General features: G+C 44.4%; 1 protein-coding gene across 11 annotated transcripts; it reads left to right on the forward strand.

The window, feature by feature from the left end:
- The first annotated feature begins 1,503 nt into the window (after positions 1–1,503).
- LMAN2L (lectin, mannose binding 2 like) lies at positions 1,504–26,434 on the forward strand. 11 transcript variants are annotated; one of them, XM_023744137.1, is made up of 9 exons: positions 2,022–3,074; positions 3,222–3,340; positions 3,793–3,873; positions 6,640–6,757; positions 7,555–7,637; positions 21,029–21,190; positions 21,283–21,397; positions 24,550–24,669; positions 24,996–26,434. In XM_023744137.1, the coding sequence occupies exons 4-9, from the start codon at positions 6,748–6,750 to the stop codon at positions 25,136–25,138; spliced, it is 633 nt and encodes a 210-aa protein (XP_023599905.1). In that variant the 5' UTR covers positions 2,022–3,074; positions 3,222–3,340; positions 3,793–3,873; positions 6,640–6,747; the 3' UTR covers positions 25,139–26,434. The 11 variants fall into 11 exon arrangements, with proteins under 11 accessions (XP_023599902.1, XP_023599908.1, XP_023599907.1 ...); XM_023744134.1 differs by lacking the exons at positions 2,022–3,074; positions 3,793–3,873; positions 24,996–26,434 and adding exons at positions 1,504–2,003; positions 24,821–24,979; XM_023744140.1 differs by lacking the exons at positions 2,022–3,074; positions 7,555–7,637 and adding an exon at positions 1,756–2,003.
- The last annotated feature ends 167 nt before the right edge of the window (positions 26,435–26,601 follow it).

The following is a 26,601-nucleotide window of genomic DNA, read 5'->3' on the forward strand; positions in this document are numbered from 1 at the left end:
TGTGGAGTGTGTAAAAGATCAAGGGCTGTGACAGCTTTACTTTTTAAAAGTTGACCCCCTGTAAAACAGGCTTGCATTCAAAGTTTCTCTTATTAAATATATTTATGCTTAGTGGAAAATAAAGAGTTAACTTTGGTTAAGTCTATTGTAAAGATAGAAACATAGATCAGCAAAGTGCTCGGGCATACTCACTGCTCAGAATGGAGCACCTGCTCCTACTGGAGGGAGTCAAGGAAGGCCTCCAGGAGGAATGGGCTTCGGAAACGGAGAGGGAAGAGGGGAAGCTGGAGCATATAGATGAAGGGAGGGAGCTGAGGGCAATAAGGTCAGAGGAGGGCCAGAGCCAATGGCAGAGGGCTTTGTGTGCCAAGTTAAGGGGCCTGAATCTTTTCCCTACAGTGATGGTTACCCGAAAAGGGCTCTGTTAATAATGATGATGATAATGATATAGTGCTTACTACGCACCAGGCACTACTCTAAGAGCTTTACCAATTTCAACTTATTTAACATCGACACTGAGGAAATGGCATGGTGGATTGCTTAGATCAGTTGGGTGGCTACGTGGATGATGGTGGCTAGAACAATACTAGAAAAACATTTTGTGGTTCCAGATAAATTGGAGGATGGACAGGATGTGATGGCTTTGCAGAATAGGAATAAAGTCATCAAGGCTTGATTAATTATTGGTTGCATGGTGGAATTGGTGAGTAAAGGAGAAACTGGGATGACTGTCACTTTTTTGGATTTGGGAACTGAGTGTATTATTGTGCTTACCCAGGTAAAGGGTTGGTTACTCTGTCCCATTTCTTAGAGTATTTGCTTAAGTCCTCTAGTACCTCCTACTTCCTCCTGGGTTATATAAAAACTAGAGGCCCAATGCACAAAATTCATGCAAGAGTAGGCCTTCCTTTCCCCAGCTGCCAGCACCAGCTTCCCTCTGGCACCCAGGACCTGGGCTTCCCTCACAGCCCTGGCTTCGTCTGGAAGGTCGTCAGGAAGGATGTCCAGTCTAACTAGCATATTATGCTTTTATTATTATAGAATTATAGATTAGTTGTTCAATTTCCAAATATTTAGGGATTTCTCCGAAATATTCTGTTATTGATTTCTAGTCAGATTCTGTCATGTGCTTTATGTGATTTCAATTCTTTAAAATTTGTGAAGGTTTTTGTGGAGTTTTGTTGTTTTGACCCACAATATCTTAGCAAATGTTTCTTTTGCACTTTAAAAGTATGTGTCTTCTGCTGTTGTTGGGTGTAGTTTCCATTAATGTCATCAGGTCAAGTTGTTCTATAGCGCTGTTCAAGTCTTTTATAAATTTTCTAATTTTCCTGACAATTTTCCAGCTACTTCAGTTTGTGTATTTGTCTATTTCTCCTTTCAGTTCCATATCATCCTGATTGATGGATAGTTCTGCACAGAGGAGAGGGTACTATGGCAAAGAAGTAAGAATGTTTGCGTGCAACAGAAAGAAACATCTTATATCTTTAAATTTACTCTAGATCACAAAAGAAACATTTTATCTTTTTAAATTTTCTTTAGCTTGCAGAGAAAAATGGAAATCCCTACGTATCCCAGCAGGCCTAGCGGAACTCAGGACAAATGCTAATAAGGGAGTCCAGGCACTTGACCACGCCCCCTTCCTGGGTTGGCAAGGCAACTTATACCAAGCCAGCCAATCAGTGAGATGCTCACCTGCGAGGGCGGAGAATCGATGAGAGCCAATGGGACGCGGGGCAGGTAGTTCTATGGGCCAATGGCTTGTGAGGTGGGGCGGGCTTTTGGTGAAGGGACAGTGGTGAGAAAGATGGCGGCGACTCTGGGCCCCTCTGGGTGGTGGTGGCGGCGGTGGCGGTGGCGGCGCCGTCTGTCTGCTTGGGATGGGTCCAGGATGTTGCTCCTGCTTCTTTTGTTGGGGTCTGGGCAGGGGCCCCGAAAAGTCGGGGCGGGTCAGACGTTCGAGTACTTGAAGCGGGAACACTCGCTGTCGAAGCCCTACCAGGGTGAGGCGTCCGGGACGAGGTGATCGTGCATGGGGCGGGCTTCGCGACCTGAGATCCTCGGTAGAGGGGGCGGCGACGCGCTTCGTGGCCCGGCCACTGCCGGCGATGGGTAGGGGCTCGCGGGGACTCCCGCAAAGTTTGGGAGCGACAGGTCCGAAGGGCAGGGGTCCGCCTCCCTCCCACTCCCGGCGCCGCTCCAGCGCTGGAGGCTCCCAGGAGGTCGTCGCTGGGCCCTCGGATGCCGCCAGGGCTGGGTCTGAACGCCGGGGAGCTCGGCGGCGGACCGGAGGAGCGTGGGAAGGAGAGAGAGCTGCGAAGGGGGGCGAGTGATGGAGGGCCACTAGCAACGAGCCGGTCTCCGGCTGGAGTTACAGAGGGGCCAGAAATAAAGCAGGAGGCGGGGCTGGGGCAGCGCTTGGCCCGACGGAGAAAGAAGACAAAATCCTGTTGCGCGTTAAAACACCTGTTCTTCTCCAGCTCCGGAGTCCTGTTGGTGGAGGGGCTGGCAGCTTTGCTCTGTTAGGGGTCATAGACTTCTAGGCACAGCCTGTCAACTAGAACATGTACGGAGGCGTCAACGGGGACCAAAGCAGTGCAGCTGGCTTAACTCACACAAGCCTGTTTCCCGCTGGAGTGTAGGCAGGGGGACAGCAAACAGGCAAACAGACTCCAGCGGAAGAGCCCATGCCCTACGGCCGCGGGTGGTGATGGGTTCACTTCGCAGGGGCACGGGCTGTCGCCATGGTGTGGGTCCCTGCTAATGCAGTGGGTTGTAGACACAGCTCTCGCTCTCAGTTACAGTCTGGCGTATCTGCTAAAGTCATGCTGGGATTGTTTAAAGAATGTGATTCAGCCCCAGAAGCCTGAGGATCAAGCTCTTTTTGGTTTAACCGGGGATTTTTTTTTTTTTTTCCTTTCGTGGAGCTACAATTTACTCACATATAAAAAGGGAAGAATAGATCTTAGCTCTGGTTACTCTGGCAGAGATAAAGGGTTGGATAAAGTGATAGCTCTGATGTGCTGTGGGGTCTTCGCCTAAGAAGGGCTTTGTGAAAAGAAGCCGCAAAGATGGTAAGGATTTAAGATTGATGCGTGATAGGTGGGAAATTGACATGAAAGGGGAAAGAAGAGATGACTGCAGCTTTTGGAGGGCGTGTGGTGGCTTTCTGAATGGGTTGGTGTTGGAAGAGTACGAACAGATCTACTTCCTCCCTGTAGGTGTGGGCACTAGCAGTTCCGCATTGTGGAATCTGATGGGCAACGCCATGGTGATGACGCAATATATCCGCCTTACTCCAGATATGCAAAGTAAACAGGGTGCCCTCTGGAACCGGGTGGTAAGAATCTTCCTCCCTCCTGTGTTGGTGACCCAAAAAGTTCACCAGAGGCATATTGGCTTAGTTTTGCTGTCTATTCTCAGTAATTTGTCTTCTGTGGTTATTAAAGGTTTTCATTTCAGAGGTTATGCCCTTCATAATGAAATCAGATATTTAGAGAAATGCTCTCTATTGCCCTAATTATAGCAAACAGTTCATTTTTATCCTGTTTTCTGAAATGTATTTAATTCAGACTTGGTAGTATGACTTCTTGGAGGTTAATAACTCATGTTCAGTTACTGTGCTTTGTAAAGTAGAAGACTGGTCTTTTAAATTTAGCCCAGACTTCATCCTAGTTTCTCCCCCTCCCATGTTGATTCACTTTAAGGAGTCTAATTTTAAGTTTTATTGTCATGTGAAAGCCACTTTGAGCCCTTGGTCATTTTATCTGTCCTTCTCTGGACCTTTTCTAGCTACATTGTCTTCCTTGAGGTATGGCGGCAAGAAGTGAATGCAGTATTCCTGGTGTGGCTGCACTCTGATTTTGTACAAGTGTAAGATGATGCTTTCTTTTTGGTTTCCAGGGCTTTTTCAAAACCTTTTATGACCGCTTTACTTTTGGGAATGGCCTTGGCATCCTTGAATACTTTTGGGTTCACATAAGCTAAGACCTCGCTTTTTCATGTTTTTTTAATCATTAGTTTTAGATAAGTGAACCCCAGAAAAGAGCACTATTTCTTCTCCTTGCTCATTTTATGTGCAGAGAATTCTAAAGGAGCAGAGGGAGAAGAGAAATTTCTCCATGAGCCATTTGCACAAGCTGGCCCCTTACCCCAGGTTGTAGCGCTGAGCGTGTTCCTGGACAGCGTATGGTAATGTGTTCTGGTAGAAGAGGTGAAGGGCTGCCAGTTGAAAGACTCGGGTTCCAGATGTAGCTGTATCACACACCCACTGTGAGCCCTAGGCGGTTAGTTAACTTCTCCGTTTTTAGTTTTTCCATCTGTCAGATGCACTTCATAATACCTCTTCTACACGCCCACCAGAATTGTTGTGAGGGTAGACATGAAAAAGCTTTGGAAAGTTAAAGTAGTTACAGAAATGTACGTTGTTATACCCTACATCTGTTATAAGGTGCATTGATGGAGGTCTCTGGGTTACTAAATTATTCTAACCAGGGTTTGAAACTTTGCTGCTGTCTTCCTAGCTGTCTCTACATAACTCTTAGCAGCAATTCTACTCTCTGGTTTTCCTGCCCTTTTTCAGATTCTCTGTTACCTGTATTTTTAAAAAAATATTTTTATTGATTTCAGAGAAGAAGAGAAAGGGAGAGAGAGAGAGATTGAAACATCAATGATGAGAATCATTAATTGGCTGCTTTCTGCATGCCCACTACTGGGGATCAAGCCCGCAAGCTGGGCATGTGCCCTGATGGAATCTTGGTTCATAGGTCTACACTCAACCTCTGAGCCACATGGGCTGGGCTACCTGTATTTTTTTATGACTGGCTATCAGAAAGAGCCTTGGAGTTGTTTCTGAGTTACGTGTTTGGATAGGAAGCATTGGTTTGAGCAGTGGGTTCTCAAGTTTGGCTGTCCATTGGAGCCAGTGCCTGGATCCCACCCCCAGAGATTCTGGTTTAATTGGAATTGGATATGCCTGGGCATTGGGATTTTTCCTTAAAGCCCTCTAGGTGAATCTAATGTGCAGCAAAGTTTCAGAACATAGTCCTGATCAAAACTGTATAGCATTGTGCTACAGGAGGCCAAAGATAAGCGGCAGACACCTCTTGGCTCAGTATGAAACTCTTAGGCCTTGCCCTCTTCTCAGGGACATAATTCCCACCCACTGGCTATGGGGGAGCTTCCTGCTACTGAATTTCACTCTTGCCCTGAAATCTAAATGTAACAGCAGAAAGATGATAACCCAGAGATTGGGTTCATCAGAGTAGGGTTAGCTGTTGGAGAATTCAGAAGGATCTGCACCCCTTTCATTTGGAATATCTACTAATACTAACACTTTTGGAAGATTTCCCAGAAATTAAACTGAAAATGATCTAGCAATATGTTGTTTGAGAGCTAGAACAGTCTATTTGGAGAGCCTTTGGCTGAACCTCATTGGTCTATCTGCTCCTCTTTCTCTTCTTTCTTCATGGTGAACTTTAACCAGGAGCCTCTCTAAGTCAAATACCCACTCTGGTTTCTACTTGAAAGTGTTCAACTATTTTTTTAAAAATATGTTATTTATTGACTTTAGAGAGAGAGGAAGGGAGAGGGTGAGAGAGGCAGAAACATTAATGAGAGAAACATCAACATCAATTGGCTACCTTATACATGCCCCCTACCGGGGATCCAGCCTGAAACCCTGGCATGTGTCCCTACTGGGAATCGAACTGGCAACCTCCTGATGCATGGGTCGATGCTCAACTTCTGAGCCACACTGGCCGGGCATGTTCAACTATTTAGAGCACTTACCTCCTCCATTTTCCCAAGGTTTGCTACACAATTCAGAAAAAGCAATAGTCTGATTCATACCTACCTCCTTAAAATTTTCCCACCAGAGGCTTTCCCTGTGGTGAGGTTGGGAGTGGTCTCCTTTGGTGCATTTATGCTTCCTGGCCATGGGCATGAGGTTTGGGGGGATTGTAACTTACCCCTTCTCAAGGGAACTACAGCTTATTCCTTCCTCAGCTTGGCATAGGGCCAAGTCTAATTAGCGTTGTGTATAGCATCTGCTAATTATTTCTGGAAACCTTTTCCTAATGGCTTCATTTTTCTTACTCTTTCACAATGAACGAGGCTTTGACCTTCCTTTAAAATCTAAGCTATTTATTTATTTTTTTAATTCTTTATTGTTGAAAGTATTACATATGTCTCCTTTCCCCCATTGTAAAGCTAAGCTTTTTAGAGTCTTTCTATCAGAGGGGTGATCTTAAGCTGTAGCTGAGTTAATTCAGCCACCTGTGCTCTACAGGCTGAGGCGCTTTGCTGGATGGGTGTATGACGATAGCAATCTCACATGGTGTTTTGGTGTCTTTCCTAACTTTGGAGTACTATCCTATTTCTATTGGGAGATGTTGAAGAAAATTAGGAGGTTTATTAACTTTTTATATTAAATCTCATATACAGTTGAATGGCTCTATTTATTTAATTTTATGACACAAACACTTAACAGGTCTTAGATTTCAGTTTTAACCTGTAGCCTCGTGTTACCTGCATTTATGTTTTCCTAGTCTGTAGACTGCTGCTGAGGACTTCAGGGGTTTTGCATTTCATATTCCTCATTAATCCCAATGTGTGTTTTGTTTTTGTTTTTCACTTCAGCCATGTTTCGTGAGAGACTGGGAGTTGCAGGTGCACTTCAAAATCCATGGACAAGGGAAGAAGAATCTACATGGGGATGGCTTGGCAATCTGGTACACAAAGGATCGGATGCAGCCAGGTATTGGGACCCTGGGTTGCTCTTGTGTAAGGTGTGACTGACCTGCTTTTTCATGTGCCCTCTTTTTGAGAAGGGTATGTCCCTACATATCAGCAGTTTCCCCTCTCCCTTGATGTCTGTGGATGAAGACGGGCCTGTCTAGTCTCTAGAATGGGGTCTGAGTCCTCGTAAGGAGCTGAACTTGACTCATCCTGGGCTGATTTCTTGCTTATTAGATCCTTCTTATTTCCCTGTGAACCCACCTGGCCTGTTGACTAGGTGGAAGCACTGGCTCTCCTGAACACAGATGACTGGGTGAGCAGATTCCTTCTGGCCTTCACACTGACCCTCTCAGCATTCCTGAGTTGGGAGAAGAGTGTCTATTCTCCCCGCTGTGTGGGAGCCATTGCCCAAAGCAAATGGCAAACTCCACCTCATTCAACCTGATCTCCTTGGCAATAAGAAGTCCAACTTGGGAATTCAGATCTCTCTTAGGGGCATGGTCATCACCAAGTGTTTGTGAGGCAGAATTCTTTAGGGGCGCCTTAGCAACTAGTCGGGATCTGGGAGCAGCTGTAGTGCTAAACAAGGTTGCAGTGGCCTTCTCTCTTTCCCCTGCCTTCATAACAACTACAGCTGGTTACTGGGTGCTTGCTACAGGCCATGCACTTTCCTGGGTGCTTTTACATATGTTTTCTTGTCTTAATCGAGGCCTGAGAGTCATTTGAATTTTACCTTTTCCTCCATCATAGTGAATATTATTCCTTTATCAACTCTTAGCTTTATTTCATTGTTCATCATCTGTTCTCTCTCTCTAGGGCCTGTGTTTGGAAACATGGACAAATTTGTGGGGCTGGGAGTATTTGTAGACACCTACCCCAATGAGGAGAAGCAGCAAGAGGTAATGGCAAGTGTCAGAGCTTAGGACAGCCACATGGACGTTCCCGTCCTCTGCCTCAGGAATGCTGTTCAGGAGGGAACAGAGGGGCTAGAAAGTGAGGGGTTCACTGCTACTCTCTTCTTCTGTTGAACTTCAGCAGTTAATGCGTTTCTCAGGGTTTTTTCTAGAGAGAGCTGTTTATGGTGCACAGTCCTTTGGGAATGGCCATCTGAATGGGGGCTTTCTCTTTAGCATTAACAGTGTTTTCTGTCTTGTGCACATTAGGTGGTTGCTGGAAGTGAGCATGCTTGGCTGGTTGGTGATTTGGCTACTAGGCCAGCACCAGAGCAAGCTGATGTCCCTCACCTGGTGACTTAATATATCACTGCCATGTCCTCCTGCAGCTTGCTCACCCTTTCCAGTATTCTTTTCTTCTTCCTCTTCTCAGACCTGAACAGCCATTCTCTTCTCTAGGAAAGACTATCAAAGGAAATGGTTGGAATCTCAGGATTTTGTGGGAACCCAGGATCTGGCTTATGGCAGAAGCTTCTTGCTTTTTTGTTAGCAGACCCTAAGGTTTCTGTGGTATTTTCTTAGGCTACCAGCAGGTTGGTACTCTCTACCTGATGGCCCCACCATCAGGTGGTGGGAACATGGTTATGACAGGTTGTTGCTAGGCATCCTGTAGCTAAATAATATTTAGCAGGAAAGGAAGGATTAGGAATGGAAGTAGAATTCACTATATTTTTACCCCAAAAGTTTATGAAAATTGTCAAATTTATAAAAAATTGGAAGAACAGATCATTGTATATTCAACAACCAGATTCAACAGTTTTTAACATTTCCCACAGAGTTCACCTTAGAGGGTGTGGAAAGTGAGACCTGAGTTAGGAGAATAACCTTTTGTTGTGAGCCAATTACCGAGTTGTTTGTGGGCCCCTCTTAACTCCACCATCATCAAACCCTGTTTAGGCGCCACACCCTGGGAATCGAGCAAGACCAACACGGTCCTTGCATTCAGTAGCGCTGATGGGTGAGAGTCCTGGGATGTAAAAGTGAAGCTATAGCAGCAGCATCTAACCTGGGGCAGGACTTTGTTGTTGTTGTTGGTGGTGGTGGTGGAGGTGGTGGTTGGGGAAGATTTTTTCCAGGAAATGACATTTACATTAAAGTCTGAAAAATGAGGAACCAATGTTTCATGCTGAGGGAAAAGTGTGTGTTAAGGTGATGAAGTGAGAGAAGGGACAGTGAGTGTGAGGGCACAGAGGGGATCAGAGAGAGATGAGGCTAGAAAGAGAAACGGGGCCGGCAGCCTTGCCACGTTGCACAGTTCATATTGCATTCTTTGTATTAACACTTGTCTCTTGGGCTTGTTAACTGGACACTGAGATTGAGCACTGTCTCCTTGGGTGGTTGGTGGTTTGGCTATTTAGACCAGCACCAGAGCACGGGTGTGTGTGACTCATCCTCACCATGCACACTGTGGGGCCAGGTTCTGAAGGGTGGTGTTCCCATTAAGGAGTCTGGACTGTGTTCTAAGGCGGTAAGTGCATGAAAGGATTTTAATGAGGGGCATGTCGTGACTAGGTTTGCTGTTGTGCTGAGGAAATAGTGGTCGGTAGAAATGCATTCGAATAAGAGGTCTGGGCTGCAGGGCCTGACTAGAGTTTTAAACCTGCCTCTCTGTGAATTGTTCAAATTGTCTTAGCTTCTTTTTCACCATTAGGTACTATTCTGATTTGAGAAGGTATATATGGGTTTATTTTGTAAGGAGAATAGCCGTTAATCAGAAAAATTAATTGCAGATGGTAAAAAGTAGGACTTCTTTTCTGGCTAGCTATATGGTTCTCACTCCCAACTGCACATTGGAATTACCTAGAGAGCATTTAAAATGCTGATGTCCAGGCCCAGCCTCAGGGAGTCTAATGCCATTAGTCTTAAGTGAAGTTTAGCCAACCTTACTTTTCAAAGCTCTCCAGGTGAGTTACATGTATATAGTCAGGATTGAGAAGCCCTGGACCACCATCGAGCCCTTGTTTTCTTTTTAAAAAATATATTTTATTGATTTTTTTACAGAGAGGAAGGGAGAGGGATAGAGAGCCAGAAACATCAATGAGAGAGAAACATTGATCAGCTGCCTCCTGCACACCCCCGACTGGGGTTGTGCCCGCAACCAAGGTACATGCCCTTGACCGGAATCGAACCCAGGACCCTTGAGTCCGCAGGCCGACGCTCTATCCACTGAGCCAAACTGGTCAGGGCTGTTTTCTTATTTATTTATTTCTTTATGAAATTTTTAAGTTAAAATAAAATTTTAAAAAACTAATAAAAGGCCCTGACCGGTTTGGCTCAGTGGATAGAGCGTCGGCCTGAGGACTGAAGGGTCCCAGGTTCGATTCTGGTCAAGGGCATGTACCTTGGTTGCGGGCACATCCCCAGTAGGGAGTGTGCAGGAGGCAGCTGATCAATGTTTCTCTCTCATTGATGTTTCTAACTCTCTATCCCTCTCCCTTTCTCTCTGTGAAAAATCAATAAAAATATATTTAAAAAAAAACAAAAAAACTAATAAAAGCAGTTTTGTTTACTAAGTGGCTATTTTATGCTTGCTATTTTACAAATAGTCTTAATCTTCATCAAATCTCCTTAGAGTCAGTATTATTTTCCCCATTTTACCAATGAACAGCTCAGAGAAGGTAAGTGTCTTGCTCAAGGTAACAGCCAATATAAGGTGGAGTCAGATTTTGAGCAGAGGTCCACCTGATTCCCGAGGCTGTGATTTTAATTATGGTTGTTACCTCCCACCACTGTGGTGTTCTGCCGGGTGATTTCCTTGAGAATGGAGAAACTCATTGTTCTCATGATCTGTGCAGTTGCAGTACGTAGATCTACCCCCTGCAGAGAGTATAGGAAGTGCACTCCTTCTACCTCCCAACAACCTTGGAGGCTAAGATCAGATGTGTTTTGTTAGCAGCATGGTTTACTATATGATATGATAGGTAAAGGTGTCAGCCATTGTTCCATGCATTTTATATGTATTATTTACTTATCAAAACAGTACTTTGGGGTATATGTAATTTTTGTCCATTATAGGTAAGAAACTAAAGTCCAGAAAAGCCAAAAAAACCCGAAACAAAACAAAAACCACAAAACTTGTTAGTGACACACAGGTAATGGGTTTGTGGTTTTTTTTTGTTGTTTTTTTTAAAATATATTTTATTGATTTTTTACAGAGAGGAAGGGAGAGAGATAGAGAGCCAGAAACATCGATGAGAGCGAAACATCAATCAGCTGCCTCCTGCACATCTCCCACTGGGGATGTGCCCGCAACCCAGGTACATGCCCTTGACCAGAATCGAACCTGGGACCCTTCAGTCCGCAGGCCGATGCTCTATCCACTGAGCCAAACCGGTTTCGGCTGTGGGTTTTTTTTTAAATATATATTTTTTATTTCAGAGAGGAAGGGAGAGGGAGAGAGAGATAGAAACAGCAATGATGAGAGAGAATTATTGATTGGCTGTCTCCTGCATGCCCCATACTGGGGATCAAGCCTGTAACCTGGGCATGTGCCCTCACTGGGAATCGAACCTTGACCTCCTGGTTCATAAGTCAATGCTCAACCACTGAGCCACGCCAGCCAGGTCAGGTAGTGGGTTTGAAATCAGAGACCACAGTCTCATTATTTTGATTTATTATTTTGAGCACATAAGGATAGAGTGACAAATATGGTGCCTTTAAAAACTCGCTAATGTCATGTGTAAAGATGTGCTGGATGAGGAGGACAAGGAGACTGCAGGAGTGATTTTGAACAGTTCATCAAATTCCTCAAGTTGCTGCAGTGAAAACGTTTCTCTAGTTTCTTGTTACCTTGTCACCAGAGTACACATGGCCTGTTGCTCCACTCACTTCCTACCACATTTGTCCACCAGGAAATACTGGGAAAATGCTAGCAACCATTAATGCACCTGAGAAGGGGTTTAGGCTTGGCTATCTGCATCAGAACAGATTGTCCAAAGTCACATAATTTCCCCACCTGTGATATAGGGATTGCAGTGTGGGTAAGTAGGTCAAGAGCTTGTGTATTTGGGAGTGCCGGATACTTACTACCTGTGCCATATGAGTTTGCCAGGTCATAAATCATTGTTGAAATAACAGCTGAAGAAATAGAAAATCTGGATAGATAAGTAAAGAGATTGAATTAGTAATGAACAGTAACTCAGTCCTAGCCGGTTCGGCTCAGTGGATAGAGCGTCGGCCTGCGGACTGAAGGGTCCTGGGTTCGATTCCAGTCAAGGGCACAGGTTGCAGGCTCGATCCCCGGTAGGGGGTGTTCAGGAGGCAGCCGATCAATTATTCTCTCTCATCATTGATATTTCTATCTCTCCCTTTCCCTTCCTCTCTGAAATCAATAAAAATATATTTTTAAAAAAAACCTCACAAAGAAAAGCCCAGGACTAGATGGTTTCACTGATAAAATTCTACCAAATATGTAAAGTAGAATTAATACGGAATTCTTCTCAAACCCTTACAAAATATAAAAGGAACACTACCAACTCATGCTTTGAGTTGGTATTACCCTGATATTAACACTATGTTAGGACATCACAAGAAAACTGCAGACCAATATCTTTTATGAATACAGATGTAAACATTATCAATAAAATACTAGCAAACCAAATCCATTAACATATGAAATGGATTATGCATCATGACTGAGTGTATCCTAGGAATTAATGTTTGGTTTAATATCTGAAAATTAATATGATAGACCATATTAATAGAATAAAGGACAAAAAAACATTTGATCATAGCAACAGATGTAGAAAAAAGTATTTGACATGATATAATACCTCTTTGTGATATAAAAGCACTCAACAAATCAGGCCTAGAATGGACTTCCTCAACCTGATAGAGGGCATCTGTGAAGAACCCTCAGATAACGTACTTAATTGTAAAAGACTGAAATCTTTCCCCCTAAGGTCAGGAACAAGACAAGGATTCTGCGTTTGCCACTTGTATTTAACACAATTCTGGAAGTTCTAGTCAGGACAGTTAGGTAAGAAGATAAAAACATCAAGATTGGAAAGGTAGAAGGAAAACTATTTCTATTAGCAGATGACATTATCTTATATATAGAAAATTCTAAAAAATTCACAAACAGAATGAATTCAGCAAGGTTGTAGGATATAAGATCAACATACAAAAATCAGTTGTATTTCTGTATATTTGTATTGAACAATCAGAACATGAAAGTAAGAAATTCCATTTACACTATCATCAAAAAGGAATAAAATACTTAGACATAATTTAACTAGAAACAAAACGCTTAGAAATAAATTTAAGAAAACTTATACTCTGAAAGCTATGATATATTGTTGAAAAAATTTAAAGATCATCTAAATAAATGTAAAGACATTCTGTGTCATGAATTGGAAAACTTAGTATTGTTAAGATGGTGATACTCCCCACACTGATCTATAGATTTGATGCAATCCCTGTCTATCAAAAATCTAGCTGACTATGCAGAAATTGACAAACTAATCCTAAAATAAAAAATTCAAGAGAATCAGAATAAGCAAAATAATCTTGATAAAGAAGAGCAAACTTTGGAGGACTCACAATTATTGACAGTATTACAGATGTCCCCCATTACCTCCCTTTTTGCCTTCTTCACCCATGAGCAATTGATTTTTGATAAGGTTGCCAAGACAGTTCAATGGGGAAAGAATTGTCTTTTCAACAAATGGTACTGGGACAACTGGATTTCCACAGGGAGAATAAGGAAGTTTTTCTAACCTCACCATACACAAATTTTAACTCAAAATAGATCAAAGAAGTAAAGGTAAAAGCTAAAACTATAAAACTCATAGAAGAAAACAGGATTAATTCTTCATGACCTTGGATTAGGCAATGGTTTCTTAGATATGATACCAAAAACAAAAGCCACAAAAGAAAAAAATAGATAAATTAGAAACTTGTACTTCAAAGGATACCATCAAGGAAGTGATAAGACAACCCACAGACTAGGAGAAAATAAATGTAAATTATATATCTAATAAGGGACTTGTAATAATTCTTTATATATTCTAGATACAACTCAATAATGAAAAAGAACACAATTAAAAAATGGCAAAGCATCTGAATAGATATTGCCCCCAAGAAGATAAACAGATTGCCAATAAACACATTTAAAGATGTTCAACATCTGTAGCCATTAGGGACATTCAGATGAAAACCACAGCCCTGATTGGTGTGGCTCTGTTGAGCATCGTTACATGTACCAAAAAGTTGCGGGTTTGATTCCTGGTCAAGGCATATACCCAGGTTGTGGGTTCAATCCCCAGTCAGGGTGGAGATGGTAGGCAACCGATTGATATTTCTCTCACATCAATGTTTCTCTCTCCCACTCTCCCTCTCAAAAAATCAATACAAGCATTAAAACTCACAGTGAGATGTTACCTCACACCCACTTGTATGGCTAAAATGGAAAAAACATGATAACAAGTGTTGTTAATGCTGTGGAGTAATTGGAACATTGGAGCCCTCATGCACTGCTGGTGGGAATGTAAATGGAGCAGTTGTTTTGGAAAACAGTTGGGTAGGTCTTCAAATGGTTAAACATAGAGTTCACCTAATCCAGCAATTCCATTCCTAGGTGTATGTACTCAAGAGAAATGAAAACATATCTACATAAAAACTTTTACATAAATGTCCATAGGAGCATTATGATCATAGCCAAAAAATGAATACAACTCAAATAATGAGTGGATAAACAAATATGATGTATCCTTACAATGGAATATCATTCAGCATTAAAAAGTGAAGCATTGATATGTGCTCCAATGTGGATGGCCCTTGAAGACATGCTAAGTGAAAGAAGCCAGTCACAAAAGACATTTTATGATCCCATATGTACCAACTGTCCAGACAGGTTGATCTATAGGGACAGAAAGTAGATGAGTAGTTGTCTGAAGCTGGGCTAGGGTGGGAGTGGAGAGAGTGACTGCTAGTGGGCAAAGGGTTTCTTTTTGGGGCAGTGAAATGTTCTAAAATTTATTGTGGTAATCACAATCTTAACTCTGAATATACTAAAAGCCATTGAATTACAGACTTTAAATAGGTGAATGGTGATATTGCATGAACTATATCTTAGTATTGCTACTTTGTTAAAATTGATTCAAGCATGACTTGATCACCTTTTCTTAGCATTATGAAGTCATCAGCTGACAGCCATGGTTCCTCATGACAGCCCACATGTTGGTGAGAAGTTGCAGGGAACTCTGGGAATGGGAGTGTCCTTTTTCAGTTGAAATCAGTATGATGACAAGAGGCCTTCTGGAAGGAGAGCACAGAAGGGCAGCCCTTTGCATCCTTGGCCTCATTCTTCCTGGGAGACTTGGGCCTCCCTCCGTGAGGTGAGACAGCGGGTGGGAGAGGGGGAAGAAAGCTCATGGTCCCAGGTCCAGCCAGCTTGGAAGCGAGTTTGAGGCACTCCCCATGTTTTATAATGTGATCATTGTTTTTCCTCCTTTGAAACTGGAAGAAAATTAACAATACTGTGCCATCCAGGTTAAAAACACATTCCTTTGCCCTAACTGGTTTGGCTCAGTGGATAGAGTATCAGCCTGCGGACTGAAGGGTCCCAGGTTCGATTCCGGTCACGGGCACATGCCTGGGTTGCGGACTTGATCCCAACCAATTGGGGGCATGCAGGAGGCAGCCAATCAATCATCATTGATATTTCTAGCTCTCCCTCTCCCTTCCTCTGAAATCCATGAAAATATATTTTAAAAAAATACTCCTCTAATTTAAACCAACAACACATTCCCTTGATGAAGACACCAGTCCCTCTTGGTCTCTTCATTGTCGGCAGAAAGAATCTTTACGTTATTAAGGGAACTTCATCCGTCTTAAATTCTCTTGTTATCATCCAACATGGATGTGACTTAGGGGTTTTGTTTTGGTCCCAGGTGAGGTAGTGTTTTTCAAGGTACTTCTTTGGAGAGTAGGTGTGTGGAGTATTGGCAGGTTCTGATGTGAGTAGGCAGTGAGGCTGTTTCATTGCTGAGAGCTAATTTTTGAGGGAAATAGAAATGTATGGCTTTCTGCTGGAATTGAGTGAAGGTGAGGAGAAGATGTTTTGTTTTTGAGACAGTGAAAGAGGGAGAGAAGAAGGAGAAAAAAGGCAAGAGCCTGCGCTTAGCTTTGGGTTAGTTCTTTACTTTATTTGGGTTTTGACCCTTTTGAGAATATGATGAAAGATGCAGTTACACGGGGTTTTGCATTCAATTTTAGGAAGTTCATGAACTCCTCAAAGTAGAACTGTAGACAAGATCTTCTCATCAACTAGACATATCCACATACTATCAGAATGATGGGCAGCAGTGAACTGGAGACATGCGCATTAGGCAGTGTTCTGAATCTTGGCAATTGTAATCGGGGTAGACGAGTCATGAACTTCAGTGTTCGGTGTTTGGGCATACATCAAGTTTAATGCTTTCTGGTTTTAGAGCACTATTGAAGTCCTCAAGTTACATTATTTTGGTTCTAGTGGGGTCACAACTAACATAAATGGGATTAAAATCATCCTATGAGTTTAAAAGATCATGGTAATGTTCACAAATGTGAAAGTCTTCCAGGCAGTTAACTGGCTGGAGTGTCCTCAGTTGAGCTTTAAGACTTGGGACAGTCCCTGGTATAGCTTGGTAGTAGTTTGGGAGCTTAGGGAGCCGGGGCCTTCTCATGCTGCCCAATGATGTGAGAACTCATTGATGTCACTCTATGTAAGATGGATGTTGCTGGGTTATCCTGTCACCTTTGTACCAGATTCCTGCATAAAGGGCTAGTTAGATGAAGATTACTGTAGGATCAGTAACTTACAAAGTTTTTAAGCCTGAAAAATGGCTTCTGTGTGTCCCACCAGTATCCAAAGGGAGGGACAGATGGAGGTGTGAAGGGAGATGCTGCAGAAGGGGCATTTGTTTGTTGTTCTTTTTATATTAAAGCTCATTATAGAAAAATCAGAAAAGGCTAAAACAAAATGTACAAACAACTTTTTAAAAACAAAACATTACATCACATGAACATACCGTTGTTTTTTTAATTTTAAGGTTTTTAGATATATAGAAAAATGAGAAGATGGCAAATACTAGATTCAGACTAACCTTTTAAAAATTTTGACATAGTTTCAGACTTACAGATAAATTATAATATAAAGAATTCAGGGTGCTCTTTGCGCAGATTTCCCAAAATGTTGATGTCTTATTACATTTGCTTTGCCTTTTTTGTTGTTGTTGTTAATCCTCACGGGAGGATATTTTTTTCCATTGAGAGAGGATGGAAGGGAGGGAGAGAGAGAGAAATATCGATTGGTTGCCTCCTACATGCGCCCTGACTGGGGCTGGGAGAGCAAACCTGCAAACCAGCTACGTGACCTTGACCGGGAATCAAACCCAAGACCCTTCCATTCACAGGCTGATGCTCTAACCACTGACTCGTGCTGGCAGAGCGCTTTGCCTTTTCTTCACCTCTGTGTGTGTATCTGTGTCTCTGTCTGTCTGTATATATTTCCCTGAACTAAGGAGCAAGTTGCCTTTCTTTAAGATGCTCCCTTTATTCTAAATACTAAACTTGTTTTTCCTAAATACAAGGAATTCTCTTACATAACCACAGCACAGTGATCAAAACCAGGCACTTAATATTGATATCAATACTATCGCCTAATTTACTAACCTTATTCAGATTTCATCAGTTGTCAAATCTGTCCTTTATGGCAAAAGAAAAGCCAAGATGCCATGTTGCATTCAGTTGTCATGTCCTTCCTTCGATCTGGAACCATTCCCCAGTATTCCTTTGTGTTTCAGGGTAGAGACCTAGTTTCTTGTTTTTGTATCTCACAGTATATACTAAGCATTTTTCCATATTGGTAGATGTTGAGAGCAGTGTAGCTCTCGCTGAGTGACTGAGCCAGGACTCTGGGCTCTGGCTGCCTGTTTCAAATCCTGCTTTCACTACTCAATTCCTGTGTTCTTGCTCTCTCTTTTCTTTTAATCCTCACTTGAGGATATGCTTCTTGATTTGAGAGAGAGAGAGAGAGAGATATGAGAGAGAACATTGATTGGTTGCTTCTTGTATGCAACCCGACCAGGATTGAACCCACAATCTAGGTATGTGCCCTGACTAGGAATCAGATTCGCAACCTTTTGGAGTATGGGATGATGCTCCAACCAACTGAGCCACACTGGCCAAGGCAAAACCTATTAAACAAGTTTTGTCCTCTTAAACAAGTCTTCTTACCTGCGAAATGGGAATACCAATAACTATAACCATATGGGTGTTGATAATTAAAGGAATGCATATGTGCTCATTACTGGTACAGTGCCTGGCACAGAGTAAGCTCGCAGCTAGCTGTTCTCACCACTAAGTGACACTCACAAGGGCCATCCTGCAGGTGTCTTCGCAGTAGCCGTCGTGGCTCTGTTCTCTCCTACCGTTTTTCTTCATATCTGTCTAGGTTCAGAGAGCAAACTCGGCCGGCTTACTCAGCTGCAGGATGGTTTAGTTGGAAAAACTGCCCTAAAGAGTGGCTCCCAAGTGCTCCCAAGTTCATGAGCTCCTGTTGGTTGGTGACAGTTTCACTGGTCTGAGAGTAAGAACAGTGAGGAGACTTTTGATCGATGCCAAATGTTTTATTATGACATTACATATTTCTATCTTTGGTATTAAAATGTTCTTTTAAAAATGATATTTATAAAAAAAGTGATGTTTATAAAGATGGTTGTCTTGTCATTATTGTATTTTAATGTATTTAGTAGATCAGAAAACCAACAAGGTAAACCTGTTAACCTCCAAAATATTTTTGGAGATTTTACTGGTCCATGACAAGCCAGTGATCTGGGAATTACTGCTCTAAACTATGTGTTTAGCGTTGTGGTTATATATGAGCACCTGTAAACAATATTTCTATCTGGAATTCATTCATTTAGTCATGGATTGAATGAACATTTATTATTTATTGACTCCCTCCTGAATGCCGGACACTGTACCAGATGCTTTACACGTCTCATTTCATCTTCGGAATTAGCCCTGTGTGCCGTGTATTCTCCCTGCTTCCGGCAAGCAGAGGGAATCTCAGCTGGTGGAGCTCACCCCAAGTTGTGAAGCTGGGAGTGGCGTGGCTGCAGTTAGAACAGCTCTCCCTGCTGACAGAGGCCATGTTTGCTCTTTTCTGTTCAGTGGTTCACAGCTGTGTGCTTCGGGTCTGGGGAATTTTAGCATAGGGTTCGTAGATCCACAAGTTCACTAGTCTCCTTTCAATCAAGATATGTTGAAGGTACAATTATATGTAGGTGCCTTTTTAACAAAAGTGGCCTTGCAGTACAAAAATGTGAAAGCACGTCTCCACCCTCCAGACAGCGATTTGCACAATAGGCAGGAGTTCCTCATTTTTGGTGACTCTTCAGTTAGGAATGGGACTGCCGCCTTTGCCCGAGTCATTGTGATTCTTCAGCCTCCTGTTCCAGCTCCATTAAACCTGTCTATGTTGTTTCCCATTGAACTTAAAGCATCTGGAACAGTGTCTGGCTGGTACCAGGTCTCAGGAAGGATCAGAGGAAGGAACACTTTGTGCTCTACACCCTTACACACCCTTCTCTAGGGTAGGGCTGAACTGAGCCAGTGTAGGTATCTCTTGTTGCTAGTACTGTAGCAGTTTTCTGGAGCAAAACTATCCTTGAACCATTTGCCATGTTTCAACACTCCCATGGAGCTTTGCCTTGTCCACATGTTATAGGTTATATATTTGGAAATATATGTCCACAGGCTCAACTAGAGGGTAAATGATCCCTTTGGATTCATGTTCATTTCACAGCCTCTCACGTGCTGGGCTTTTTGTCTTCTGGGCACTAGCTATATTCTGAGATCCTGGGCAGTAAACAGCATCTTGAATTTGGAAGAACTTAGCCCTGCCTCTCCTGTCTCTCCCCTTGCTATGGAAATGCTGCAGTCTGGGTACAAACTTGTGGCCTGACCTCCTGACTCTCAGAGACATAAGGGGGGCCTGCTTGGATGGTGTAATGCTGTCTGTTTTATAAAGCTTCTGTAAGCTTCAGGACCTTAGAGAGGTCTTCCCAGAGGACTTCTTTGCAGATCTGGTGATAGTTACACCTCCTCTCCTCATAATGTACAAGCACCTGTGAATATAGTTTTGCCTATAATTTTGAGAGGCACAAGGACTTGAGTGTCCTCCACGCACCCTAAGTTTCTGTTTGGGGATTGAGACTGGTTTGCTCACCCACCACCACTGGGTCTTAGCTCTTCCATGGCCGTTTCTTTCTGACTTGGTCTCCTGTCTTCTGTGCCCTCTCTTGTTTTCAAACCTGTGGACCCTCTCAGGCCCAGAAGAGGCGATATTCTCCAGGAGTCCAGGTATTCAATTCTTGACCCACCATGGCCATCCTTTATTCCCTGTGTGCTCATCCAACATTTGCTACTGTTTAGAATCCATGTGGCTCTTGTCTCAAGAGTCACCAGTCTCTGATTGTGAGTGCATCTTCATTTGCATGTTGATATTGGGAACAGTGTGGAACTCACCAAGTGGCATGTGTCATGTGACCTCTCCTTCCATCTGCACTGCCTAGCACTATGGTAGCTCATCATTTCTAAGGAAGATGTGCTCCTAAAATTTTATTGAAGAGAGAGGGCCTCTGAAGTAGGGTAGGAAAGTGGGTGGGATCTGGGGAAACTTGCAGTGGGAGAACCTTGCTCTGTGTGTTATTGGGAGAAGTTGTGGCTGAAGCTTAACTGGGCTGGAAGGTTTTTTGGCTAAAACAGTCATGTGGGCTAGAGAACACCATCCAGCAACCTGGTTCTTTTTGAGTCCTGGTCCATTTTGCATCATGTGCTTACAGGATTTTAGAATTTGAAAGGAATTATCCTGAATGGAAAGATATCCCTGATCAAAAGGTATTTTCAGAATACCTGTTGTGTTCAAAACACTCGGGCGGGTGGGGGGGGGATGGGCTAATGTGGAGACATGCAAAAAAGCATAACAAGTTATATTTTCTTAAAGGAGTTTACATGGCAGTTGGGTAGATAGGTACATAAACACAAAAAGCCACTAGTGTGGAGCAGAGGAACAGTGCAAATGGTGTTCTCAGGGAGGAGATTAGAGCCTTAGAGGGACCATGTCAGACCCACCCAGACGTGTAGCAAGGAGGATCCTTGAAGACAAGGACAGAGTTAGTCGCTTCCTGGGCCATATCACTTGAGTGTGGGTTCTAGCAGGTTGTTATTGAGGAGGCTGGGCTGTTGTCTGGTCTCTGTAAGGTGCTCAGCTTATATGTGCATAGTTCTTGTTGCTCTTTGCTCTTTGCACTTCCTCATTGTCCTCTGCTTTTCCTTCCCTGCCTTCCTAGCGGGTGTTCCCCTATATCTCAGCCATGGTGAGCAATGGCTCCCTCAGCTATGATCATGAGCGGGACGGGCGGCCAACAGAGCTGGGGGGCTGTACGGCCATTGTCCGCAATCTCCATTATGACACCTTCCTTGTGATTCGCTATGTCAAGAGGCATTTGACGGTGAGTCCCTGTTCTGGACCTGTTGGCAGTATAAGCTGTCTGGCTCCTGCTCCTGGGGCCTGGCCCTGATTTCTCTCTTCTTTTTATTCTAGGTAATGATGGACATCGACGGCAAGCATGAGTGGAGGGACTGCATTGAGGTGCCCGGAGTCCGCCTGCCCCGGGGCTACTACTTTGGCACCTCCTCCATCACCGGGGATCTCTCAGGTACTACCACTGCACTTCTCATTTGCCCTGACTGAGGCCGTGTCTCAGTGGCCAGGCCTTGGTGAAGCTTCTCAGAGGGGAGAGCCAGACAAGCAGGACTTTGGGAAGCAGGTGCCCTGGGAGTGCTTATCTTCCTGCATTCTCATATCCAGATTCCTTAACCCCAGGCTTAGGCTGGCCTCAGACAGCGGTCCTGGGAGATAGTTGGAGCTACGGGAGAGTAGTGTTTGCCTCTTCAAGGAGCCAGCTCTCCAGCCTGTGTTTTGAGCTCTGCACTTTTCTGACTCTGTTGCCACCTTTCTAGTCTGCTTCCTCCCTCCCACTCCTAACGTGTTTAGTTCTCCTTCTCTGAACAAGGCTTCTTCGTGACTCTGCTGTCCCCCTTGACTGGCTCCCAGGCCCTGCTTTGTGCTCAGACTTCTGGGTTTCATGTGTAGAGATGCTCCCGTTTCCAGCCATTCCATTCTGAACACACTGCCCTGGACCCATGTCTCGACTGTGCATTAGCACTCTCCCTGCCTGCGTGACACTCTGTTCTCAGTCCTCGCTCTATGTCCTCTCGTCAGCTCTTTTGACCATGTGCCCTGAAGGTCTGTGCCGCTGACAGTACCTGCTGCTTTTCTTTCCTGTCCCCTCGACTTTCTTTCTCCTTGTCCCCATTTGTTCTCCCCTTGGCTCCAGTCCCAATCATAACGTCATTTGAGAAGAGGTAAAGAACCAAACTTTTGGAATTTTTGGACATAATTTATTATGAATAAAGCCAATAGGAATAGAATTTTCTTCTGGCAAAAGGGAAAGGCAAACACCCATCTGAAATGGGCAACAGCTGCTTGGTTCCAGCATTGTGGCCAAGAGCAAATGCGGGCTCGGTAAGGCCATGCTGTCAGTTTTTCAAGAGAAGCTGGGAATCTGGATTTTTAAAATGAAATCTGATTTTTAAAATCATGGCTTTAAAAAAAATCAACTTTATTGAGATGTGCTTTCCATACAACAGAAGTACATAGTTGGAAGAGATTTGACAAATATTCACACCTGTGTCATGACCTCCATAGTCAAGACACAGAGCGTTTCCATCACTTCGAGAAGTCCTGGTGCCCCTTTGCAGCTCCGCCCTCACCTGCTCTGCCCTGGCAACCAGGGGCTGAGTACTGTGCAGAAGGCTGAGGCGTGGGCAGAGCTTCCCTGGGCCCAGGCACAGGAGGCACAAGCTTTAGATCTTTGCTAGGTAATCTTATTATGTGTTTCAAGTTGAAATGTCTTCTTTGCATTTTCCTTTAAGCTTACATGTTTCTAGGACCTGTCAGTTAACTTCCTGGTGCACTTTTCTTTTTTTTTTTTTGCAAGAAATAGTCCATTTTATTTGACTTTTTTTTAAAAAAAAAAATCAAGTTAAATCCTGAGCCAGTTACCATCCCACCGGGCTACCCGGAGGTTGAGCTTGGCTGTGACGGGGGCCCCGGGGCTCCCCAGGACTCTCTCTAGGTCACGGGGTTTCTGCAGCACCAGAGCTTAGGGGAGGCCCCTTGGACCACATCATCCGGCTGCCCTAGTTACCATGGTGACGCCTATTTCCACACAGGATGCAACCCCTTCCTGGCAGGAGATGCTGCTGCTTCCGGGCCAAGTTTGGGGCCCTGGGAAGTTTATGGAGGCTGAGGGTCCCCGGGTGTCCACACAGCCATGCCCAAGAGACCGAGGGAGCTCCCACCCCTGTCCCATCCCCATCTGAGGGGCTCGCCCCTGTCCCCTGCTCTCAGATTCTCTCTCTCTCTCTCTCTCTCTCTCTCTCTCTCTCCTGGTGCACTTTTCAATGGGAAATTGTTCCCAACTGTTAGATATGACCAAAGAGAATACAGTCATTTTTTGTTTGTCCTAAGGAGTCCTTTGCTCTAGGTTTTTGGTGGTAATGCCTAGGTTAGTGAGTCTGTGTTCTCTACCCATAGAATGTCCCTAAATAGAAATTGTCTTTCTCTTAAGGTCTTTCTTGTTGATACCTTCTTACTGTTAGGCAGTGGGTATTGAAATGGCTGAGAAAGTGGGGTACACTCCAGCCGTTTCAGTCACTGGTGCCTCACATTGTGAGGAGCACTGCCCTCCTTTTTATTCTGTCCATGGCTCCCACTCAGTCCTGACAGCAAAAACACCTCATTGAAGGCAAACCCAGTTTTTCAGGGTTTGCTAAGGGTCTGCTAACATTCTAAGTCTAAGCAGGTGTAGATGCCATCCTAGTAATAGAAATGGCAAAAAATCCAACCAAGTAGCCATAACCTCCCTGGCATTCAGATTTGTGGTCTCTTAATACCAGTCTCCACTGAGAGGAACAGGAGCTTCTTGGAGAAATGGCAGATCTATGGCAAGAAGTGTATAAGTGGGAACTTTCCAGAAAAGCAAGGAAGATACCAAGAATTACTGGGCCCTGGCCAGTGTGGCTCAATGTCATCTGTGCACTGTAAGGTTGCTGGTTTGATTCCCAGTCAAGGCACATGCCTGGGTTGTAGGCTCGATCCTCCGTAGGGGGTATGCTTTCACATCCTTTTCTCTCCCTGCCTCTCCTTTCCTCTCTCTCTAAAAGAAAAAAAAAAGTTAATAAAATAAAAAAAATCTTAGAAAACTACTGGGTTCATGAAAAAAGACTCAGAAACCAACTTGCATAGGCTCCCACTGGAACAAAATGGGTGGAGTTGAGCATCAGTAAGATGTACAACCTCAGTGTATTGAAACACGTCAAATGTGTTTGAATTGATGAGTTTATAATGATGCTTTAAAAAGAGGAGCTCGCCCAGCATGGCTCAATGGTTGAGCATTGACCTATGAACCAGGAGGTCAGGGTTCAATTCCCGGTCAGGGCACATGTCTGGGTTGTGGGCTCGATCCCCAGTGTGGGGTGTACAGGAGGAGCCAATCAATGATTCTCATCATTGATGTTTATATCTTTCTCTGAAATCTATCTATCTATCTATCTATCTATCTATCTATAATATTGTAGAATAATATAGAATATTCCTGTTTCTTATCCTTGTTTTTAGATGAGAAAACAGGTTGCAATTATTTTTTTAAGGTCACTGCTAGTTAGCTGTGGAATCGAAAGCTTGAGCCAAGATACTCCAAGATACCTCTTTTTGAGGGGGCTTGAGCAGTACTTTTTCCTTTAGACAACCATGACATCATTTCCCTGAAGTTATTTGAGCTGACGGTGGAGAGAACCCCAGAAGAGGAGAAGCTGCATCGAGACGTGTTCTTGCCCTCGGTGGACAACATGAAGCTGCCTGAGCGTGAGCATGGGGACCCTGGGAAATGGCCCACAGTGGAAGGTCGCAGTGCTGGGGCGGGCCAGGGGACCGCACCCACAGCTCGCAGGGCTGTCTCCTTTGTCCTTTCCCGGAGGGATATGGAGCACTGGCACCTCTTGTCACTTGTCTTCAGGTTACAGATGAGCAGGAGGCGGCGGCTTCGTTTTTGGATTAAAGCATCTGGAAAGGGAGAGTCTGAGTTCTGTCTCCCAGAATGGGTACTGGAACCTGGGGGCTTTAGCTTGTTGGTGGTCTTTCCTAATGGGTAGGCTCCCAGGGGCTGACTTGCTTCTCTCTTGCTTCCTCAGTGACAGCCCCGCTGCCGCCCCTAAGTGGCCTGGCTCTCTTCCTCATTGTCTTCTTCTCTCTGGTGTTTTCCGTGTTTGCCATTGTCATTGGGATCATACTGTACAACAAGTGGCAGGAACAGAGCCGGAAGCGTTTCTACTGAGCCCTCCTGCCACCACCTCCGCTGTGGCTGTCCCCATGAGGTGTGGGAAGAACAGGCGCTGGCCCGACCACACAGCCCAGTGGTCTTCTCCATTCTTCAGCAGCCGGTCAGGGACTGTGTTCTGTCACTGAAGCTTTGAGTTCAGGGACACTGTATTCCCATGGTCATCTGTGAGGACCTCTGACTCTGGTTCAGGAAGCCCACCCACCCCAGGGCAATGCTGCTGTGATGTGCCTTTCCCTGCAGTCCGTCCACTGGGAGCTCAGAGGGTGGAGATAGGATCTCCTGGTATGATGCCAAGATCACAGAAAAGAACTTCGTAACCCAGGATGCCTTGGTGTTGGACTCAGGACCCCCGTGCTTCTCACTTAAATCTGCAAAGAATGGAAAACTCCTCATACCTTTCCACCATCCATTCATTGGTTTTTGCTTTTGTCTAAGCCTCTGTCCACCTGAGCAGCTCTCCTTGGAAATCTGGGTGGAAACTTCTCCCTCCTTTTACTGTCCTCTTCACATGCAGCCTGAGATCGAGAAGACCTTCCATGCCTGTCTGTCGGAGCCAGGGCTGCAGAACAAACATGTTGCACTGACCCTCATTAGGTGTCCGCAGGGAAGGCTTTCTGCTTTGGCCCGCTGCTCTAGCCTTTGCTTGTCTGTGTGGATCCTGGATCTGTTGGCGTGTTTGGGATCTTCCCAATGAGGCCCTTCCATTCAGCCCTCAGTCTTGTTTGGCTGGAAGTTGGTGTGCAAGTCAAGAGAAGCTTGGAAGATCCCGTGGATGAGTGGGCTGAACTGTGACACTGACCTGCTCCAGGTTTTGACACCAGAAGCAACATTTGCTGAGTGACCCGACCACATGGAGATGTTTCTGGACCAACTGGAGCCTGCTTAGCTGCATGTTTTGTGTCTGTCATGGTCTTTGGAATCCTACTTTGAGTGTTCAAAATGTAAGAAAACTTTTTTCTTATAGTCTCGGCCTGGATACTCCCCAGGAGGAAATCGGGCTTCTTTTTCTTAATGGATAAGTAAGTTGCTGTTCTCGTGTTGCAAATCTGGGTCAATAGGCCCTTGTCATCTGTGCCTGGAAGAGTTCATTGTCATTGAGCAATAGAGCCTGAGTGTCATCCTCCAGGGATTAGCCCTTATTCACTGCCTATTGGACAAGGGGTCACACACTGCGCTACTCACCCATCTGCCTATGATGAGATTGGTTGATAGAGGGCCCAGAGCTGAGCTCTCCTAGCCTGTACTTCTGTAGCCTAAGGGAGATTCGTAAAATGGCTGATGGAAACCCAACAGAGCTTCTGACTCGTGTTCTTCCTTCTGGGCGTGGGTTTAGGAAGGCTCCAGGCCTTTTTGCTGAGCCCGTCAGTCCTTGCTCTGCCTTCCCTCCATTGTGAAATCCTCAGCTCAACCCAGAAGGAAAGGAGGGTTGCCTTAGCTGGGTACAGTCTCTGTCCTCT

Source organism: Myotis lucifugus, unplaced genomic scaffold, assembly GCF_000147115.1.
Source record: "Myotis lucifugus unplaced genomic scaffold, Myoluc2.0 scaffold_430, whole genome shotgun sequence".
Classification (NCBI taxonomy): domain Eukaryota; kingdom Metazoa; phylum Chordata; class Mammalia; order Chiroptera; family Vespertilionidae; genus Myotis; species Myotis lucifugus.

Bases quoted from the DNA above. Each gene is read 5' to 3' on its own strand.
- LMAN2L (XM_006102802.3), top strand. From the start codon at position 1,808: ATGGCGGCGACTCTGGGCCCCTCTGGGTGGTGGTGGCGGCGGTGGCGG. The intron at 2,004-3,221 runs GTGAGGCGTCCG...TCCTCCCTGTAG, and splicing joins GCTGTCGAAGCCCTACCAGG to GTGTGGGCACTAGCAGTTCC. The intron at 6,758-7,554 runs GTATTGGGACCC...CTCTCTCTCTAG, and splicing joins AAAGGATCGGATGCAGCCAG to GGCCTGTGTTTGGAAACATG.